The following is a 23,090-nucleotide window of genomic DNA, read 5'->3' as shown; positions in this document are numbered from 1 at the left end:
TCAAGGGGGTGGGGGGTGGGAACTGCTGGAATCAGAAAGGATCAGAAAGAGGCGGAGATCCAGGCCCTGGGGAGAGAGCACCCAGTGCTGTTGTGGGCTGCGGGGGTGGGCAGCCCTCACGGAGACCGCCCCAGCTGCCTCCTGGGGGGTCTCCTCAGCACGGGCAGCCTCAAACAGCTGCCACAGCGGTCTTGTGCCCCCTGAATGTCCCCTGCCAACCCCCTGCAAGGTTGGGGTTATTTATCATCAAAAGCACATGGATCCAAGAACGTGAGTGTTGGAGAAGTGGCAGGAACACGAGTCAGGCACCTTTGCCCTCTTGGGGCTGGGTGACAGCGAACACACTCCCCTGCACGCGGTTCCGGGAGATGTCAGCCTGGCTGAGGTTCAGTTTCAGAAGTTGAGTGGCACTGTGGGCCCTCAAAACCCCTGCTGGGCTGTGACAAGGTGTCCCTGCCCCCGCCCCCAGGCCCAAGGGAGCCCTGGCACGCAGGGTGGGAAGGCCGCCTCCGTTCTCCGTTCAGAAGAGAGCGGAGCTCTGGTGGCTGGCTCGTCCAGAAGGTGACTTCAAGGTCGACTGTTGACTTGCCATGTGTGCCCCCTTTCACGCGGCCATGCGCCACCAGTGCTATTAATACTTCCTACAGATGGGCTTTCGTTCAAGTCTCTATTTTCATCCCAAGCATTAATGTCTGTGAAGCTGCAGGTTTGATGTGCTAATTGGATTTTTCTAAAACACATAATATTAATTTTTCGAATGTCTGATGTACCTCTGAAACTCAGCTCCCAGCCACAGGCTCGCATCCCACACAGCTGGCGGGGGAGCAGGGGACTCTCTGGATTCATCCAAATCCTATGAATATTTTAAGAAACCACAGCCCCTCCATGTCTCTGCCACTACTGCTTGTTTTTGTACAAGGCCGTGTCTCCCCCTGGCATAACTCGCTCACCCACACCAAGCAGAGTCCCAGCCTTCCTGTCCCCGGGCACCCACGGCTCTGTCACTTCCCGCCTTTCACCAGCGTTCTGTCCGTTCCCTTCGGTTGTTGCTACTCCCCTCTCGGCCCACCGCTGGGCCCAGGCACGCTCCTCGGGTCTCAATCCCGACAGCCTGCCTCAGTTTACCGCCTGCCTCGGTAAACCTTCCTCGGCAAAGGCACTTGGAACGCCTCCAGCACTGCACAGACAGCAGAAGTTTCCAGAAGAAAACCAGAAGCCAGAGGAAGGGTACTCACGTTTGGGATGATGGGGAGTGTCAGGAAATTCCCTTTTGCCTGCACCGAGCAAGGCGGCCACATCTGTCTCGTGACCAGGGCCTAGCGCAGGGCAGACAGCCATGCTGGGCACTGGGCATGTGACTGGACGGGACCCACCAGGGACACAAGGCCGTGACGGACCAGGTCAACCCGGTACTAGATACACCACAGAGACCGCTGGGAAGTAACACATACGATCCTTTCAAGCCAGGATAAGAGAAAAGTTTAAGAGAGATTATTGGAGAAAATACAAGGACTGAAGTGCACCGTGAACACCTCAGCCTGCTGGCAGCAAAACGCAGGACGGGAACATGAGCATTCCGCAGCTGTCCTTTCCTCCCGTTCTCCAGCTCTGCTCTGCTCCCCCTGCCCCACCCACAGCTGGCCCTGCTACACGGACATCTGGCCCGTCCTGGCCAGTTCAATCCCTCCCCCGGCCCCACGGCCATCCAGCCCAGAACCCCGGTCCACCGGCCCGGTGCCTCAGTCCTCTCCCGAGGACAGAAGCTGATGAGCTCGGGCCACCTCTGGGCTGAGTCCTCCTGGGTCACAGGTCCACTCTGTTCTCGTCAGCTACGACTGAGGGGCTGGGGGCCGTGGCTCTCAGGGTCTTCCTCTTGTGCAGCGGACAGTGGAGCAGACCCCCAGGAAGGTTCTGGAGCAGGAGGAAGGCTGGCTGCCTGCTGGTGCAGATCCGGTTGCCCATTGCCCAGGGCCCTCCTGAGACACCAGGGTGGGATTCAGGTTTTCCCAACTAGAAAGGCAAGGACCCCTTCATCCCTTTGCCAATATTATGACCTGAATGCTCATGTTCTCCCCAAACTCATATGTTAAAGCCCCCAAGCCCCCAATGTAATGCATTTGAAGTGGGGCCTTTGGGTGGTAATTAGGGTAGATGAGGTCTTGAGGGTGGGGTCCTCATGAAGGGACTGGTGGCCATAGAAGAAGAGGAAGACCATGCCCTCCTTCCCTCTCTTTATCCTTCCTCCCCCTCCCCCTCTCGCTCTTCCCCTCCCCCGACTCCCTCTCTCTCTCACGCACACACTCAGGAAAGGCCAGGTGAGGACATGCCAAGAAGGCAGCTGGGAAGAGGGCCCTCATCGGAACCTGACCACACTCCCCCTGCCCCCCCATCTCCGACTTCCAGTCTCCAGAAAGGAGAAAAAATGGATGTCTTGTTCAAGCCACCGTCTGTGGCACTTTGCCCTGTGGCCTGAGCTCAGACACCATCGGGGCTGGCCACTGTCGTGGGGCTTGCGCCAGCCCTCTGGGGACAGGGTGATGGACGCATCCGCGGCAGCCCCACATACACCCCGAATCGGTGTGCAGCGTCCTGCCCTCAAAGACCCGTTTGGCTGTGGATGTGGCATCACCTGCTCCTGTGCAGTGTCTGCTCTGCGCTGTGACCGCCCAGCTGCCGGCTGCCTGCCGGTAGCACTGGCTGGCCTGCCTCTGGCTGCGGGAGGGGAGGGAGCTGGCCAAGGGCGGTGGCTCACCCTGAAGGAGCGGTCCTTGTCCCCAGCTCACTCCCTGCCATGGCTCCCAGCCCGTGTGATGGCCAGGACATGAAAGAGGGTCAGCTTCCATTAATTAGGTGGAAGTTCTCTTAATTACGGGAAGACAGAGCAGCAGCAGCTCTGGCTTCACTTTGCAAAAGTAGGTTGAGCCCTCTCCTCCCCCACGCAGCTGAGAGTGGCTGAGATGTGACCAAAAGGGATGGGGCTCTCGGGGGTGCCACCAGCCGCTCCCTGGAGGCAAGGCACAGATTCGCTCACTGGGACAGAGCCGAGGCTCCAATGGACCATCTGTGCGTTTTTTTCAAATATCCATACCTACTTTGTATATTGAACATCACAGACTTTTTACCATCTTGGATTCTTTTTACACCAAAAAGTGAAAACAATTTAAATGCGCTGATAGCTTACTTAGTTGCAGAGTGAAAAGGGCAGCCGGCAGTACTGTTTATGGTGTGATGACAGGGGCCAGGCACGTGGGCGTTTAATCCTGGTTGTCACCTCAAAATGGGGTGACGGGGATATCATGACATTCCCTCCAGTCTGCTCCCTGGACTCCTGCGCCAGGGGTCACATCTGTCCTGTGACGCTGTGTCTAGCACGGGATGGACACAGCCGGCACAGGTGAGCGTGGTGGGTGCCGTCACCCTACAGAGGGGGAGCTGAGGACCAAGGGTGTGTCCAGGACCAGGGGATACCCACCCCCAGAGTCCCGCCAGGAGGTGCTGGGGGAGGGACAGCTTGGCTTCCCCTCTGCTCCAGGGGTCCCACAGTTTTAGCCTGACTTAGGCCTCAGAGGAAGGGGGCGGGTGGGAGGCACCCACAGCACCCACACTGCCCACCCCACTCCCTAAGAATCCTGGGAGTGGCTGCCGTTCTCGAGTAACCGTGGGCCATAGTCACTTTGGGGAGGACGCTTCTGCACCTGGTTTGAGCTCCTGTCCCCAAACCACCCAGGGCCCCCCATAAAGGAGCCTTCACACAGCGTGGAGGGGGGTTTGCAGCCCAGGGTGAGTCCCCAGGGAGCTGACGGCTCAGCCCCCAGCGAGAGCAGGGCTGGTGTGCCCTGGCTTGGTCCCCTGGGCATGCTCCAAGCCTCATGTTGCTCTTTGATAAGGGCTGCATGGCTCCCTGAGCCTCCTCTACCTCCCTGCGATGCTGGCCCATCCTGTCTGCCCAGTGGAAAGGCAGGGCTCGGGGACCTGCAAAACCCAGGTTCGAATTCTGCCCCAGCCATTTACCAGCTGCGTGATCTCGAGCAAGGGACTGAGTTTCCCTCAGCTTTTTCATCTCTGAAACATGACTAGTAACAGTTCCTTCCTTCCCTCCTCCCTGAGGGTTGTCTGAGGATCGGGTGATTTCAAGGACAAGGGCCTGAAACGGAGCCCCCACTGACTGGCAGCCAGAACTGTGTCTACAGCTTGGCACCACTGCTCTCTGGCAGGGCGGCCTCAGTCCCCGCCTCTGGCCCAGGTCCCTGCTGTCTTCCTCAGCACTGCGAGCTGACCCACCCTGCAGCCCACATCCTATACTCTTCAGAAACCCCGGGCAGGGTGGCCGTGGGTGGCCAGGGCCTCCGCCTGTCCTCTCAGGACACTCTGACCCGACAACAGTGGCGGGCAGTGGACCGTCACACAGCGGTGCCAGGCAGGGACTTGGACCGCCATCTGCAGCTCGGAGGGAGGGCAAGGCCTCCCGGAAAGAACAGCCAGTGGAAGCCCCAGCAGCAGAGACCCAGGGCTAGGGGAGGGTGGTTGGAAAAGGGTGGAGGGCAATGCTGAGCAAGGAGGGGCCGGGAGAGATACATTAGTTGGGACACAGGAGGCCATAGAAGGGCCAGGGGCTGGGAGCGTGCCCACACGCACCTGAAGTGTGGGGAGGTAGGTAACAAACATTGGAAAGAGGAAGAGAGAGACCCCCTCACCTAAGACCCATCTGTGGGCTGGGAATGGCCTGGTGTCCAGGGGGTGAGCGTACAGGGGCAGGGGAGGGAAGGGCCAATTGGTCTTGTGTGCAGCGGGACTCTGAGAACCAGTGATGGTCTGAAAATTTCCGCCGTATCCTGCCCATTCCTGGACTCAGACGTGTCCAGTTCATAACCCCAAAATTCCTGCCAGGAGCTGGACAGCAGAGAAGTGGAACCTGCTCTCCAACCCCGGCTGGCAAACAGTGGAGGCCGGAGTCAGCAGGACACTGGTCTGGTCCCCCCCCCCCCCACCAGGGAGCACCAGCCTCCTCACTGCCCCGCCCCTCCCCCAGGCCTGCAGGGCAGTGCTGCCCCTGAGTGGCTCTGGAAGCAACAGTGATGACAAGCCCAGAGGCCTTTGCCAGAGGACAGGGGATCTGCCAGGTTAAAGAGGTGGTCGGCCTGGTGTGGCCCCCAGGCCTTCAGCCACAGCTACAGCTGAGAAAATTTTTAGAAATACAAATTCTCAGGCCCACCCAGACCTCCTACTTCAGAAACTGCTGAGGGTGGGACCCAGCAGTCTGTGTTTCAAACTCTCCACGTGATCCCGAGGCTCGGTCCAGTGTGAGAGCCCCTGCTTCAGAGCAATGAGGACAGATTCTGCAAGAGCATGGAGCAGGGTGGAACAACGTGGGACAGCATGGCACAGCATGGAATAGTGTGGAACAACGTGGGACAGCATGGCACAGCATGGAATAGTGTGGAACAACGTGGGACAGCATGGCACAGCATGGAATAGTGTGGAACAACGTGGGACAGCATGGCACAGCATGGAATAGTGTGGAACAACGTGGGACAGCATGGAACAGCATGGAATAGTGTGGAACAACGTGGAACAGCATGGCACAGCATGGAATAGTGTGGAACAACGTGGAACAGCATGGCACAGCATGGAATAGTGTGGAACAACGTGGAACAGCATGGCACAATGTGGAACAGTGTGGAAGAAAGAGCATGGATGGATCTTATAAGCCTGATTCATAAAAAGAAGTCAGACATGAGAACACTCTTAAGGACTCCATTAGCATCAAATATCAGCACAGGCAAAATTAACCCCTGCTTTTAGAAGTTGCTGGTTCCCCTTGGGGCTGGGAAGGTGCACAGAGCCTTTCTGGAACGCTGGTGACATTCTCCTTCTGGAGCTGGTGCTGTGACACGAGGTGTCCACCTTCAGCCCTTAAGATATGGACACCTTCTGTATTCTATATACTTAAATTTAAACAAGTATTGGCCCTGGCTGGTGTAGCTCAGTGGATTGAGCATGGGCCTGTCAACCAAAGGGCTTTGGTTCAATTCTCAGTCAGGGCACAGGCCTGGGTTGCAAGCCAGGTCCCCAGCAGGGGCCGTGCGAGAGGCAAGCACACATTGGTGTTTCTCTCCCTCTCTCTCCTTCCCTTCCCCTCTCTCTAAAAATAAATAAAATAAACTCTTTTTTTTAAAAAGTACTGAATTACATGAAAGGGTAAACTAGAGTGCCAGCATCCTCTTCATTGCGTAGCCTAATAATTGGTTGGAATCACTTGGGGATGACCTGGGCGGGGCGGGGCCTGTCGTCCTGCTCCAGAGAGTGAAAAATGAGGCATCCTCTTACCCGTGGTCAAGAAGTGTTTATGAACTCAACCTAAATGAGGTTCTATCAGACGATGGCTAATTGAAGCCAGAGCAAACCCTGGCATTTTTGGTAAAGGCTGTGGCTCCCATCTCTTCCCTGGTCTGTAGATACTATTTGTAGAGAACAAGAGGCCTTGTTCAATTCCCTTGGTGCATATTTCACAGACCGTTTATCTTGGAGGGGACATCAGGAAGTAATGTTGCACAAGGTGACACTCTGTGAATGTTTTACTCTGGTGTTGGTGCGCGGGGGGTGAGTTGAAGGCCAAAAAAAGAATCTCGCTTCCCCTGCCAAGGAATTTTCCAGGCTAGACATCTCAGGGCCTCGACACCCTAGAACTGAGCTCTGTGGCTCCAGCCCTTATCAGCCTGGTGTCTAGACTAGCATCAGAACAATGTTCTTTATGAGGTCATCTTGGTCCTCCTGGAGGCCCCCCATCTTCCCTGAAGATGTCCACCCTGCCCAACTCCCTACTCTACTCCAAGGGCAGAGTTCCCAGGCAACGCGGGCGAGACACATCTGTAGGCTCACAGAGGAGCTCGAGCTGGGGGGAGTTCTCCCAGACGTCTCTCCAACCCTCCACACAGAGGAAGGTGGGGAGTCCTTGTCCTCTCTCAAGTCTCCCCCATCAGGCAAAATCTTGTATGGTATCACCTGCAGAATGACCCTGCTGGATTGTGGGAAGCCATCGGCCTCCACCAAAGGATGAGAGGAAGAATCTCAGACACCTGTGTGCGTGAGCCCTGTGAGCTCAGGAGAAAGACCACCGCTGGAGCAAAGAGACGGGTCCGCGCATCACCCGGGACGCTCTCTAAAATACACATTGTGGGGACCCACTTCAGCCTGACTCAGTCCAAATTCCAGGCACGGGGCCCAGAAACCCATCTCTTTAATAACCTTCATGATCTTAAACTTTGAAAATCGCCACATTGTACTTCTGTAAAACCCCTTGAGAGAAATTCCTCAGCTGACCTTGGCACTAACTGCTAACACACTTCCTCCTGAGAGACTGGCCATTTTTATCTCTGAGCGCAGCAGAACAAGTCACGGACGCATGGCCATGGCCGTCCTCATGGTGGCTGCTAGGAAGTGTAGGGGTATTTCGGGCCCATCCATAGCAGGAGCCCTTGTAATAGGAATTTTTTAACTTTATTCTCCATTGAGTTTTGTGTCCCCACCTTGTATTCTTCTTTCTTTTGTCTGCTTTTTCAGTTTGTGCTGTGTTGAGTAAGGGAGATACAAGCATAACTATGCGTGATACTTATAGATGGACATGCTATCACCGTGTATTAATTTGCATAATAATGCACCAGCAGCCACCACATATTGAGTGCCAGCACTGCATCCTTCAGTTAGTCCCAGGACTTCGGTAATGTCGTCCACCCTGCATGACAGTTGAGGGACTGGGGGTCCCAACAGAAAGCTGCACGCCCAGCTCACGTAACATGTGAGGAGGGGCCTTAGCACCCACGCTTGCGTGGCTCTAAACACCCTTCCCCCAGTGTCCTCAGGCGAGATTCGGGAACCATTTAATTCCTTTTCAAAATGTTCTGTTTTCCAGCCCCCGACGGAGGTGGAGGGGCTGGTCCCCACAATGCCTTGGTCCAGTCTCGACCTCATGTGTGTCTTTTTACCTCCTTTTCCTTCAAGTAACTTGAATGACCATCTCTTTCTTACAACCAAAAATGAGCCCAACTTAAACGCACATGAAAAGAGACATGGCAAACAAATTAAATAATCATAAAATAATTGAAACCTATGTGGCATGCTGTAGACTATCATGAAAATGTTAAAAATAAATGTACATACTCCACTTTATTGAACTAGAACATTCCCAAAACACATTGTTTGATGGGAGAAAAAAGTAACAGAACCATACAAAATTTTTTTTTAGAATGCTCCATCATTTGAAGAAAATATTTAATGCTTTAATTCCATTGGACTTTACTGAGGGAATTTATTTTAAGGATCTAAACTGATATTTTCCCCCAGCTGCTTAGCAATGTCCCAAAGTGTTATCGCTGCCCCTCTCTTTCTTAGTAACAACTTTATGGAGACACAATTCACACGCCACACAATTTGCCCTCTTAGGTGTACAATGCAGTGGTCTTTAGTATGTTCACAGAATCAGGCGACCAACAGCACTATCAGTTTTAGAACATTTTCGACACCTCACCACAAGGAAATCTCCTCCGCATTAGCAGACACTCCCTGCCCACGCCCCACAGCCCTTTTGGCCCCAGGCAGCTGCTAATCTACTACCTGCCTCTATGGCTTTGCCTGTTCTCTGCAGTTTATGTAAAAAAAGGCTTACAGCCTGTGGTCCTCGGCGACTGGCCCTTTCCACTCAGCGAAGTGCTCCTGAGGCCCATTCATGTTGTGGCGCCTCATTCCTCTCGATGACAACGATATTCCACTGCGTGGCACACCCCATTCTGTTTATTCATTCATCGGTAGTTAGACAGTGGGGCTGTTTACACTTTTTGTCTGTTGTGAGTGATGCCACTATGAATATTCATTTCCACTTTTTGTGCGGATGCATATTTTCATGTCTCTCGGGAGTATACTCAGGAACGGGTTTGCTGGGTCATATGGCAATTCCATATGTAGACTGCCGAGCAACTGCCAGACTCTTTCCAAAGCAGCTGCACCGTTTCACATTCCCGCCAGCAGTGCACGGGGCTCCGATTTCCCCACGTCCTCACTGACATCTCTTGTTGTTTGTCTTTTTGATTATGGTCATTCTAGTGTGTGTGCAGTGGCAGGCATCTCACTGCGGTTTTGATTTTTGTTTCCCTGACAACTGTGGATGTCGAGTGCATTTTCACATACTTATTGGCCATTTGCATATTTACTCTGGAGACATGTATGTTTGGATCCTTTGCCCATATTTTAATTAGGCTATTTATTTTTTAATTGAGTCGTAAGGGTTCTTTATATAGTCTAGATATAAATTCCTTATCAGACATGTGATCTGAAAAAATTTTGTCCTAGTTTGTAAGTTGTCTTTTCACTTTCTTGATGGTGCTCTTCGAAGCACAGCTTTCAAATATTCTGATGATATCCGACTGTTTTTTTCTTTTGTCGCTTGTGCTTCTGCTGTCATAGCAAAGAAACCATTGCCTAGTCCAATGTCAAGAAGATTCATGTTTTCTGGTAACGGTTTTTATAGCTCTAGCTCTTACGCTTAGGTTTCTTATCCACTTTGAATTAATTTTGTATATGATGTGAGGGAGAGATCCAAATGCACTCTTTGCGAGCTCGTTAAGTTGTCCCAGTGCCGTTGGTTTACAAGACTGTTCTTTTCTCATTGAATGGTCTTGGCACCCTTGATAAGAGTCACTTGACCACAAAGATATGGATTTATTTCTGGATTCTTAATTCTGTTCTGTTGACCTATGTGTACCTTGTGTCAGTACCATACCGTTTTGATTGTTGCTGCTTTGTAGAAGGTTTTGAAACCAGGAAGTATGAGACCAGCTTTATTCTTTTTTTTCAAGAAATTTTTGGCATGAATTTTATCATTAGTTTATCGATTTCTGCCAAGAAGTCAGCTGGCATTTTGATTTGGATTGTGTTGAATCTGTAGATCAATTTGGGGAGTATTACCATCTTAACAATATTAATTTATCTGATCAATGAAAATGCATGTCTTTCCATTTATTTAGGTCTTCTTTAATTTCTTTCAATAACATGTAGTTTTCAGAATATGTTTTACACTCTTTTGCTAAATATATTCCTACGTATTTTATTCTTTTTGAAGATATTGTAAGTAGAATTCTTTTCTGGATTTTATTTCTGGTTTGTTTATCCCTACTGTGTAGAAATACAATTGATTTTTGAATGTCGATCTCATATCTTGCAACCTTGCTGAACATATTAGTTCCAACAGTTTTTTAGGAGATTCCTTGAGATTTTATACATACAAGATCATGTCTTTTGCAGAGTTTAACTTCTTTCTTTGTAATTTGAATATCTCTTATTTCTTTTTCTTGACTAATTGCCCTGGCTAACACCTCCACTATAACATTGAATAGCAGTGGTGAGCATGGGCATCCTTGCCATCTTACCGACCTTACAGGAACACATTCAGTCTTTCACAATTAAGAATGGGATCAGGTGCCCTGGCTGGTATGACTCAGATTGTGGGAACATTGTCCTGCAAAGTAAAGGGATATGGTTCACTTCCAGCTGGGGCACCTGCCTGGGTTGTGGGCACATGCAAGGGGCAGCTGATCGATGTTTCTCTCCCTTTCTCTGATGATTTTTATTATAAAGGGGTGTTAAATTTTGTCAAATTCAATTGAGATGATCAAGTGGTTTTTGTCCTTTGGTCTGTTGACTTGGTGTATTACAGTAATTGATTTTTGCATGTTAAACCTACCTTGCATTCCTGAGATAAAATCTACTTGTTCATGGTGAATTCATTCTGCTCATATGTTCCTAGATTCATTTGGTAGCACTTTTTTAAAAAATCTGCATCAATAAGGAATATTGGTCTAAAGTTTTCTTTCCCAGTAATGTTTTTCTTTGACTTTGTGATTCCTCCATTTTTTAATATTTGTGATGCCTCATCTATAAAATAATATATTTTAAAATCTTTTTTAAAGATATTTTATTTATTTATCTTTAGAGGGGAAGGGAAGGAGAGAGGGAGAGAAATATCAATGTATGGTGCCTCTCATGTGTCCCCTGCTGGGAAGTGGCCTGCAACCCAGGCATGTGCCCTGACTAGGAATCAAACTGCAATCCATTGGTTCATAGGCCCTCACTCAATCCACTGAGCTACACCAGCCAGGGCTATAAAATAATATTTTTATAGATAAGAATTTCTGGGCTGGCCATTCTGTTGTACAGATTGACAACCTTGTCCCAGTACCACATTCCTTTGTTACTGTGATATTTAGGAGAAGTAGACTCTCTTCTTTCCCTGTGTTTCCCAAAAAGTCTGGGCTCATCTTGCCTCTCTGTCCTACAAATAAACTTCACAATCATTTTATCAAAACCTTCTAATGAGTTTTTTAAATTGGAGTTTTTATTTTTAAGATTTTATTTATTTATTTTTAGACAGAAGGGAGGGGAAAGAGAAAGAGAGAAACATCAATGTGTGGTTGCCTCTTACATGCCCCCTGCTGGGGAACCTGGCCCACAACCCAGGCATGTGCCTTGACTGGGAATTGAACCTGCAACCCTTTGGTTCGCAGGCTAGCACTCAATCCACTGAGCCACACCAGCCAGGGCCAAATTGGAGGGTTTTTTATTGAAATAGCACTAAAGCTATGTATTCATGAAAATTGACATATATTTAATTTTTCATTTTTCCATCCAAGAAAAACCCAGGCTTCTCTACACATGCAAGTCTCTTTCTATCTTTCAAGTCTCCTTGTTATATAGGGTGTTCGTATTTATCAACACGGGTATCCCGGTTTCCCAGCTTTGTTGCTTCTACTTCCTGCCCTCCTGCTATTGTTGACGGGTAGTGAGTCTATCCTATTCTGGCTCTGGGTTGAACTCCTTTTAATTCCAAGCATCTTGATTGGTTCCTTTGGATTTTCTAGGCATACAAATCATAGCAGCTAAAATTATGATTATTTCACCTCTCTCTCTGGTAATACTTGTTTTATGTCTCATTACGCTGGCCGAAGCCCAGGAAATGGGTTGGTGATAATGAGAGCAGGGCGAGGCTCTGATCTTCAGCCTCGCTGTATTCGTGACAAGCACAGGGCTCTTTAACACGGCGGATGTTCTTCCGGCTGCTCTTCTAAAGGTCTTTCCTGAGACTGGCATTAAACTTTGTCACTAGCCCACTGGTATGTTATATTATGTTAAGACCACCTCATTATTGTAAGATTGCCTCCGTTTTAGTTAAGTCACTCTGAGAACATTTTAATCAGGGAATTAAAACACCTCATTTAACAGCTCATTCTTGTTCTCCATCTGATTTTGGAAGGGGGCACCTTGATGCATTTGGAAGGGGGCATTTTTTGACGATATAACCATAAAATAGCTTTCTTTTTCCCCATCAGGGCTCCCGTTTCCCCTGCCTACACCCCCTTCCCTGTGGCCTAATAGGACTCTCAGCGGCTTCTTGGTCATTTCCCACTTCTCTCTCACTTTCAGTTTTTAGAAGTGATTCATTTCCTTATTTAAGATTCAGTCCTACTCAGTTTTTTTCCCCAAGAGATTTACCTATTCAATTTTTGAATAGGTTAATGCATGATATAGCCTTTAAAAAATAAAAAATATGTTAATAGATACGTAATTTAAAGTCTTTTTTCCTCCCAGTCTCATTCCCCATCTGCCCAGGTTTTATTCTATAGTCTAAAAAACTATGTATGTGTGTAACCATTGAGGCTAATTTCTTTTAACTCCTTCCACAATTTTTAGGCACATCCAAATAAATTTGAATATATTTCCTCCTCGTATCCTCATCGAAGCATACTGTGTAACTTTCTGTCCTTGTTGTTTTTAACCTTGAGGTCTCCTAGTATCCCTTCTTAATCAGTAGGTAGAGCTTTCTCTTCTTGCTTTTATATCTGCATCTTATTCCACTTGTGGAATGTTTAGAATTTTCCAATTGGTGGGATGAGTTCTGCTGGAGACACATCCTGGTGTCCCCAGGTGCTTGCTGCCAGGCCACGCCCCACTCGGGCAGGCCAATCCCTGGGCCACGTTCCTGCAGACGAGACTGCTGGGCTACAGCAGGTTTGCCTTCTACTTTGACAGATGTTGCCAAACTGCCCCCATGGGGATGAAATCAGTGATGGGAGGCTGCCTGCCGCCCCTCAGCTCCACCAATCCCTTCTCAAACTTCTGAGTGTTTGCCAGCACACTCAGCGAGAAAAGGATCTCCGTGTGGTTTGGATTTTCACTCCTCTTAGGAGACATGAGGCTCCTGGAAGGAGCCGCCCTATCTGAAGTTCCTCAGCCCGCATTGTGCCTGCCGTCGCCAGGGTCCCTGCAGGTGACCTTGTCCTTCCTCCATCGCCGGTGATGGCATGGTTGGATCGTGCTCTGCCTCCTGAGATTGAGGCCCCTGTCATGGTCCCTCTTCTCCCTGTGCCTGTCACTGATTGTGGTGCCGATGGAAGCGTCTCGTTTGTTTTTTGAGCCTCTGGTTTTCTTCTTCCCTCACGGGCTTTCTTCCTGTTGTAAGTTATATGTAGACACAGATAAATGTAGACATATAAGCCTCTGCTCTCTGGCATTTGGACACCTTCCTGCAAAAAAGAAAAGTGCCCAGCAACTGTCTAGTTCCCTGGTTTAAAGTTATTTCTGATTTCTGCAGCATCATCGGGAAAGGGGTGCCGTTCACACTCGATTGATTGCAGTCTGTCTCGTCTGTGTCTGACCCACCTCCTGTCTTTGGTGTGTGTCCCGACTGCTGGTGGCACCACCGGCTCCAGCGTCGAGAGGCCTGGAATTGTCCAGCTGGAATGCGGCAACCACGTGGCCTCGAGAATGTTCTTTATCCTGCAGTGCTCTCGCCTCTAGAGAGACGCTGTTTGGATCAAAAGCTGTTATCATTCCATCTGTGCTCAATGAGTCGTTGCTGAAATTAGTATGTAGCCTTCCAGGTTGCATTCTGGTGAGTTCGGCCCAGACAGGCCACGTTCAAGGCCAGCTTCCCACCAAACTCACCATCTCCCTCTGGCCTCAGGCTTGACTCCCCACTCAGATTCCTGCCCCTTCCCCAGTGCCACAACAGCCCTGAAGGAAAACAGGGGCACCTTTATTGTTCTTCCTCTGGAGCCAGGAGCCAGGCCTCAGCCCAGGCCCCGCCCCCTTCAGTTCCTCTGTCCCCCACCCCACCACCACCCCGCAGTTATTTCTGGGCAGATCTTTCCTGCTCCCTGGGGAGAGAATCTCTATCCATGAAGCACCAAACATGTTGCTCTCTGCAAGGACCCCCACCTCTTCCCTCAGCCCCCAGAACCATCCTCCCAACCTCCAGCAGCCGATGCTGCCCCCGGCAATGTAGGTGGGTCTTTCCTGGCAGTGTTCAGGCCAGCTGGGCGCCGGGGCCCTGCCTCTGGGATCCTGCCCCTCCCCACCCTCACTCCCCAGTTTCTGAGTTTGCACTTCACACTCATCTGGAATCCTCTCTCCTCTCTTTGAGCATTATATCCCTTCCTCTCCTTGGTTCTCACTGAGAACACCAGTCTGTTCCCAGTGCAACCCCCAGGGCAGGGCATTGGCTGCGGCCCTTGTGCCTCCACCTTGTCTACTGTGGTCACGTGATCCTCAGCACACAGCAGAGCACCTTCCGGGGCAGCTTTCCCGGCTCATCCCCTCCCCTCATCGGGGCTTTTTCTCCCAAACCAGAAACTTCATCTGCTTTCCCCTCTGCCGCCTAAAATCCTCCACTATAGCTATCCCTCTTTGCTTTAAAAAAAATGCCTCTGTCATTTATAGCCCTAAGCAGACACCACGTTTCCTGAGAGGGGGCCACTGCTCCAAGGCTAGGACCGGGAATGAAAGTTGAAACGATGCAGGTAACTTGGGATCAGCCAGGCCTGTCTCCCTCTCAGGGGCCCCATCTTTCCGAGGAGACCGGCCCGCCAGCATTCCAGCCCTTCCTGTTGTCACATTCACAGCTAAGGTGACATTCAGGCCACATTTCCAGGCCCTGCCCCTCCCCTCCCCACCCTCCTGGCCAGCTAAGACCCCCATGGCCGCCTGGGTCCCCGAGAGGCGAGTCTTCTGTGCCGCCCTGTGGAACAAACTCCCCGTTCACAACTTGCCTCTCCCTTAGTGTCTGCCCCCACCCCTCCCACCACAACCCTGACCCACAGGCCAGGCCTGGCTTTTACAGGGCCGTCCTGCACCCAGAGGGTCCTGCCGTGGGCAGGTGCTCAGCTCCTTCGTCCAGGTTCCTACCCACCGTCAGCCCTGTGCGTCTCTCATTTTCCACCTCCCCTCCTGTCCGCACTCCATTCCCTGGTAAGAGGTTCAAGGGGACAGCACCTGCTTAACAACCCCTGTCCTGACACCTCTCCCGTTGCCTGCCTCACCGCTGCTCCTCATCCTTCTGCCTCTGACCGGGGGTGATGCTTCCCAGATCAGGCCAAGTGTGGGGTGGCACCTGGGCCCCCGGTGACCCCACACCCATACTGTCAAGGGCACTAGGGGTCTATTCCCCCAGGACCTGGCTCAAGGCTGGTCTGTGGACTCACAGCAGAGGCAGGAGCCCTTGGCCCCACCTCAGACCCCGTGAGTCAGAATCTGGGCCTCAACACGAGCCCGGGTGGCTCCCGCCTTGAACTTCTGGGAGGTCTGCTCCAGGGCATGTGCCGTCCTGTGTCCACCGTGCCATCGACCTCCGCCCCGAGCAGCTGGCTGAGGCAGCCATGGCTGGGTTTGTGGCAGCCCCCTGTCCCCACCACCTTCTCGCATGTGTTGTGACCTCCCAAGCAGCTGCTGACACACACGGGAGGTCCCGCTGGGAGGGTTGAGTCACTCCTGACTCCTGTGCCCGGAGCCACACAGCTACTAGCCCTGAGAGAGCAGACTAGACTCCCCACCTCTGCCCGAGTCATCTGGGCAGCCTTCAGCACGTCTTGACCACATCCCATGAGTCTCGGGTCCCCCCACAAACAAGTCAGACCAAGGAGGGGTGATACTCGCCGTACCATTCACCTGCTGCCTGAACCTGGGCAAGGGACCAGAGCTCCCTGCCCTGCAGCTCTGTCATCCGTGAGGTGGGGGTGACTGTCCTCGTGGAGGGGAACTGTTTACAGAGAGCTGTGTGTGCCTGGCACCAGGGACAGCAGTGAGCAAAACAGACTAAGCCCTGCCTGCCCTTCCCAAGTCTCCTAACAAGGGGATGTGGGCAGAGGGGGAACAAAGATGCAAGCAGAGTACCAGCCAGGCTGTTGCATGTGTGAGTGAGTGAGTTAATGAATGAATTATGCAAATGCAGCTCCACCATCAGCCCCCCCTTCCTCCAATCACAAAGCTGCCTCTGTGGACTTCCACCCTGAAGCCCCTGGAACAGCCACTCTGGGGCTGAAATCTCCCGAGGCGTTTCAGACCAACGAGGAAGGATGGGGGTGGGGCCTTGGGCTTCCAGCAGCTAATGGATGTGGAAGAAATGGAGTGATTATAAAAATATTTCAGGTTTAGAATGCATGTGCCTGAAATAGGCAATAATTGAGGCATAATTAGAGCTGTTTTTCAGAGAGTTTCACAAATTTGGTGTGTGTGTGTGGTGTGTGTGTGATGGTCTTAAAAATGGTATGATCTGGAACACATTTCCTCACAGTTTGAGAGCCTGCTCGTGTGAACAGGAGAGGGATGGTTGAGAAAACTCCCTCAGGACCCCAACATTCCCACTGAGGGTTCCCCGAGCCTCCTGCCATCACAGAATTTGAGAGCCAGCTGAGGGGCCCCAGAGAGCACCCACCCACCCCATGTCTCCTGGGAGAAAAACCGAGGCCCCCACTACCCAAGTGAAGTAGGTGATTACAGGCAGCAAAGAATGGGGATTCGAACCCAGGTCCCAGGCTAGGAACACTGGCGGTGGGCATAGATGTACCGGGCTGAATCGGAAAGGCACCACGCCAACCAAAGTGTACCAGACGCCAAAGGCTGCACACAGGGAGCTCCGTCTACACGCCAGTCGGGAGAAGGCAGGCTAGAGGAACAGATACAAGATGGGTGGTCTCCAGGGCTGGGTCAGCGGGAGGGGCGGCGGGAGGGGCTGCGTGCAGTGGGGCACCAGGGCGCTCTGGGGGGGAGGGAGGTCCTGTATTTCCACCGTGGTGCTGGTTCCGAGGGCTGTATGTGCCCGTCGCAACTCTCAGAACCGGACACAAACGGGGCAAGTTCTCCTGGATGCAAGTTGTACCTCGGTTGTTTTGAAACAAGCAGCCTCGGGTCATAGTGGTGAGGATAATGAGAATGATAATAATGATAACCGTGAATGCCAAAAGGCAGTCAAGTTCATGCCCACTTCAGGGAGGCTTTCCAGGTGCCCAAGGAAGGCCTCAGCGCAGGAAGACGTCCTGTTCTCAACAGTCAGCCTCGGCCGAGCGTTTCCGACGGCAGGCTTTCCTGGGAGGCCCCTCCCCCGCACGTCCCCGAAACCCGGGGGCTCCAACCCCACGCTGGCTCTGCTCCCACATCTCCCACTGGCAGTGAGTGGCAGTGGCCTGCCCAGTCACCCTGGGCCCCCGAAACCCCGAGTTGGGACTTCCCTTCCTTGCTCTTCCACATTGGTGACTATGAGTCACCAATCCTGTCATCCCTCTGGCACAATGTCCCCACCCCAGCCTCCACCCCGGCTGAGGCACTCACCTGCCACACCTGGGTGACACCGGTGTGATACCTGCCCTCCGCCCCTCAGCCCAGCCTTCCCAGAGTTCCAGGGTCTCCTCCTCCTCATTCAGGATCATCAAAGATGCAGCAGGAACTCCCTGACCCTGTTCAGAGACCCCCACAGACCAGCCCCGACTCAGATGAACTCCTGCAATTCCCGCTCTCCCTGCACGGGACCCCTGTCCACTTGCTGTCCCCACATCAGCTCTCACTGAGCACAGCCTCACTGCGTGAGTCAGAGTCACCCCAGGCGGGAGGCATAGGGCGCGAGGAAAGGAGAGACAAGGAGATGCGGGAAGAACCGAATCCTAAACTCCCCACAGCCCCTGCCTCTACCCTTCCAGCAAGAGCAAATTTCTTGCCCCCAGAGCAGCTGCTCTGCCTTCAGACAGCTCTGAGGTCGAAGCTGACGCCTGCCATCTCCCGTGGTCCCCTCCTTTTCTCTGAAATTATTCAGAAAGCGTTCGCTTAAAAGTTAGTTATACAAGCCGCTCTAAGCCTTTTCTCCAAAAGTGTACCCTATGAATAGAATAAACAAACCTCAACTATGTAGTGTTCATGAATGCATCCAAATTGCAGTAGTTAAACTAATTTTTGTTGATAAAGATGGGTCGCCAGGATGTGCAAATTATCCCAAATTTCATCAAATCTGAATGGGAGTAGAAAACACACTCTGAATGGGACATTTAGCCCAATGATCCTAACGGAAAATTGTTCTCTTTTCTAGTCTAAAGCACTCCGAGCTGGTGAAGTTCGGGGAGCTTACGGACCTCCAGTCATTCTGTTGAGAAGAAATCAGCCCTGTTTGCATGGAGACCAGGGATGGCGACCATTTGCAAAAGCCCCGGAAGGAACTGGCAGGGGGTTCACGGGAAATTGCCGATGAACCGGCCAGGGTGAGACCTGAGCTGGTCTCTGAGGGAGAAAAGATGCCCCTCCCTGACAAGACCCAAGACAAAGAACCCCAGCACTCCAACCCAGTTCACAGAAAGTCCATCTTCAACCGCACCGTGAAACGCAGAAGCAAAGACAAAGCCAGTGACACTTCTGAGCCAGGCACCGGGCAGCTGGCAGGTCAGTACCAGGGACAGCTGTCCCGGCTGCTCTTTCCATGCACCCAGAACCACCAGGGCGGACAGGCCCTCATTAAATGGAAGGAGCACACGAGGCCATGAAACGACCCAGGACAGGTCCCACTCGGTGGGACATTCCGAGGCCGGTATCTAACGAACACGAATTCTCCCCATGTGATGATGCAGATACTCCAGCAGAAAGCGTTGACCCAAGTTACACAGTAAAACTGGCTTTTCTTTGTAAAAGATGTTTGGTTTTAGGACTCAACAAAACATCCCCAGGCGTACTTGCATCCTAGGAAGGAGGCTTGGAGCTGTCCACGTTTAGGGACATCTGGGAACACGGGGCTCTACTTGCCCTCTCCCTGTTACCATGACAGCCGGAGTTTCTGCGGCTCTGAAGATACATGAGATCGACACCCTAGGAAGAGCTTGCAGCAGGATCCCTTAGTCTTTAAACCCTGTTCCCAGCACGTGTTTTCTGCTCCAAGTCTATTTGTCAAGCAGAATACAGCAGGCATTTCAGGGTGACCTTACTGTACCCATTTTACAGTTTTTTTAAAAAAGGACTGAGGCCCCGAGAGATTGAGTCGCCCACCCCGAAGCATGCAGCTAGTGGGTGGTGCAGTTCAGCTGGGGCTCAGACCCCTCCGGCCCCAGAGCCTGTGCAGATGGGGAAGCCGGCTGGGGCGGCTCTGGCCCACGGAAATGTAACTCGGGCCACACGTCATTTCAGACTTTCTGGTGACCGCATTGCCAAAGTGAAAAGAAATGGGTAAAATTCACATTCACAAGGCATTTTACTTAACACAGTGCAATACATTCAGAACATTGTCATCTCAACATGTAGTCAATAATCGATACAAAAATTAGTTATGAGCTCTGGCTGGGCAGCTCAGCGGGTTAGAAAGTTGTCCCAATTCTCCCAGGTTGCGGGTTCGAGCCTGGTCAGGACACATACAAGAATCAACCAATGAAAGAGTGAGTAAGTGGAACAACAAATTGATGCCTCTCTCTCTCTCCCCCCTCCTCTAAAATAAATAAATAACAAATAGAATAAAAATCAGCAATGAGATATTTTGCAATTTTTTGCACTAAGCTTTTGAAATCTATTGAATAGTGTATATTTATAGCCCCTCAGTTTACACGCTACATTTCCATTGGAAAGACTTAGACCGGATTTAGATGTCTTAAAATAGCCAGTCAGAAAAGTAGATTTACATGCTCAGATTGTTCCAAATATCCTCAAAAGGTTCCCAATAACTGACTCGAGTACCAGTTTTTATATTTAAACTAAGTTAAAAAAATAAACAAGCATTCCCCTCCTAGTCACACCGGCCACACCACACGTGGCTAGCAGTGGACAGCGCAGCACGGGGAGGGGGTTAGAGAGCTGAAATCAAGACAAGAGTGACTCAGGGCCGGGGTGGGGGTCTTCCTGAGAGGAGGAGTGGGCGGGGGCTGTGAGTGAGGTGAGGCTGGAGAGGGCATGGGGTCACCAGGGAGGGGCCGCCAGGCCGAGCCTTCAGGCTGGCGGAGAACATGTGGGTAGAGGGCAGCACCCCCGAAGGCGTGGTTTGTGTCCAGACCAGGAGTGTTTTCATCAGACCCTCAGTTTCATTTTTAAAGTGACACCCCCACTCCACTCCCCGGAGGTAAGTCCCCGGATGGCCCTGTGCTTCCTGACCCAGAGTCCTTTGCTGGGCCCGGCCTGTGAGGAGCAGACAGACAGGCCTCCCGGCATCAGCCTGCTGCTGAAATCCTGGGCTTGGGGACTAAAAAAAAATAGTGAAGTCTTTGTCTTAAATAATTTTAGGAATATGAGTTAGTCATGGGACTTAGTCACCTTCCGGGCCCATCTGGATCGGCTGGCCATAACGCTGGGCACTGAAGCACAATGAAAGGTGGATGGAACATCTATTTTTCCACGAAACTGGAAAAATGAACCCAGCTCCAAAAGAACGCGTGAGAAAAGAAAACACATGAAGCAGTTTTGATTCTTATTTACAAAAAAAAAGAAAAAGAAAAGAAAGGAGTTCACTCACTAATTCCCTAACAATAAAGCAGGCCTGCTCTCTGGGCCAGAGGTGACAACATTTCCTGTCACCTGCTGAACGGGTGCCCTTTGAAAGTCACACTGGGGGTTTGACGAACCCCCCCCACACAGGGGTGATCTGACGCTCTGTGGGAAATGACTTATTTAATATTGATTAGGATGTGGGCGTTGTACAGTTCATGTTTATGGGTCGGTATGTCACATGTGATTTTTGTCCCCCAGAAACAATGACACCAACAGCTGTTTCCAGTGTTCCTCCTTCCATGTGTGTACACATGTATGTAGGCATGTATGTGTCTGTGTGAACTCTCTTGTAGCGTAATTCTAATTCCCACAGAGGTGGCATCCAAGGTCCCCAAATACAGCACCGGTTGCGCCCCATTCCCCCGGGGGCGGGACAGTAAAGAACCCCCTTCTTCCATCCCCTCCTTCCCCCCACCCCAGGGGACAGTTGCTCCTTGTCTGAAAAGGGGACACATTTTCTAACTTGCTACATTTTTTAAATGTTCCAGATTCCCTGGAAAATGGAAAACCTGTAAAGGAGCCCCTGACCTTGCGTTCCTCCCAGAACAAAAGGCCTCTTTGGCCAAGACAGACCCGGACGGACCCAGGAGCCGAGAGAACAAGGTGAGAGAGAGACAGTGGTCGGGCAGGGACTGGTCCGGGACAAGGCGGCAGGAGCCTTTGTGCAGAGTCTCGATGGGGAGTCGGGGGTGTCTTGTGTTAAAATAACAAGGGGGGTAACTTTTAGTTGCTTATGTTTTTAACATCGCCACATTTTCCTTTAAAAAGTGTAATCTCATCATTACTCCTCTGTCACAAGACTAGGAAGTTGCAGGGATTGTATACACAGATGTAGGGGAAAACGAAAAAAGAGAAATCACTGTGTTGCCGCCACCCAGAGAGGTTTGCTACTTGGTGCCTGTCTCGAGTCTTTTTCCTATATTCCTTACACGTATTTTCTCTTCCTAACACAGGGCCTTACTCTGCATCCGGTCCTGTAAACTGCTTAACTGTCTGTCACAAACGCTTCTCCATGTTTCTAAGTATTTTATGAAACAATCTATAGTACGATTGGACTGGGGGTCATTAATTGTGCTCCTGCGGTAGGTGTTTGGATATTGTATCAGTTAGGGTTGAACTGAGCTGTCTGTAACCAGACACCAACCAACCAAACAAGCCCCCATATAACACAACTTGAGTGACAGACACCTGGAGGGCTGTGGTGAGAGCAGCTCCCTCCCGCCTTCAGGGGCCTTCTACCTTCTACTCTGACATGTGCCAAGGTGATGGCCAAAGTCCCAGCCATCACAGCCATGTTCAAGTGGAGGGAAAATGGAAAGCCAGGGCGGTGGGGGGGGACGGGGGAGAAGGAGGGAGGGCATATGCTAGCTTAGTCTGACCCTTTCAGGAGCTTCCCTGAAGCCCACCCAACAATCAGTGCTCATATCTCACTGGCCAAAACTGGGTCACATGGCCACCTCCACCAGCAAGGGAAGCTGGGAAATGGATGTCTTATTTAAACAGGGTCTGTGTCCACTCCTTTCCCCCAGTAAATTGGTTGCATGGTAAGGAAGAAAGGAGGAAGATACAGGGGAGGCGGCAGCAATCTCTGATCCAAGGGAGCTTCAAATTCTTGGCTGTTTTGTAAGTTACACTATGACAAAAATTGTGGTGGCAAAATCCTCTCACCCATCCCTCATTATTTCCTTTAGCTGAACTCTACAAACTTCACCCTCTCCACAAATCCCTGGATAGTTACGGGGAAACCGCATTCTCATACCTGCACTGGGGAAACGCAGACCCGGCGTCCTGTCCCAGAACGGGTGGAAAGGCACGCTTTTGCTTCCCTGTACAAATCGTGGGCACACAGCTGGATGGATGCCTTGGTCCTCTGCGGCCGTAACAAATTCACAGACATTAGTTTTCCCACAGTCCCGGAGAATGAAATGCCTAAGGCGGGCTGCCAGCGTGGCAGTGCTCAGGGAGGGTTCTCTATTCCCCGCACAGACGGCCCCTTTGTGCTGCGCCTTCACAGGGCAGATGGAGAAGGAAGGCGGCTCTGGTCTTCTCCTCTTCACCCTCACGGCCTTACTAAACCTCACTGTCTTCCAAAGGTCCCATATCTAAATACCTTTAGACATTGAGGGCTGGGACTTTGACATATGAGTCTGTGAGTAGGGACACAATTCAGTCCCTGGCAATGAACTTGCACATCCATACTTGTATACACCCACCCTACCATCGACCAGACCAAGGTACGGGACATTTCCATTGTGCCAAGAGGCTCCCTA

General features: G+C 51.3%; 1 protein-coding gene across 1 annotated transcript in view; it reads left to right on the top strand.

Annotated features, from left to right (window-relative positions):
* Positions 1-23,090, top strand: part of NGEF (neuronal guanine nucleotide exchange factor) — an 82,567-nt gene that overhangs the window by 4,205 nt on the left and 55,272 nt on the right. The window contains exons 2-3 of the mRNA XM_037143996.2: positions 18,395-18,741; positions 21,309-21,423. Coding sequence (XP_036999891.2) covers positions 18,477-18,741; positions 21,309-21,423 — 380 coding nt within the window. The 5' untranslated portion in view covers positions 18,395-18,476. The remainder of the gene's footprint in view (positions 1-18,394; positions 18,742-21,308; positions 21,424-23,090) is intronic.

Source organism: Artibeus jamaicensis, unplaced genomic scaffold (assembly GCF_021234435.1).
Source record: "Artibeus jamaicensis isolate MK-2021 breed Jamaican fruit bat unplaced genomic scaffold, CSHL_Jam_final contig_944, whole genome shotgun sequence".
Lineage (NCBI taxonomy): Eukaryota > Metazoa > Chordata > Mammalia > Chiroptera > Phyllostomidae > Artibeus > Artibeus jamaicensis.
This window is presented reverse-complemented; position numbering and strand designations above follow the sequence as displayed.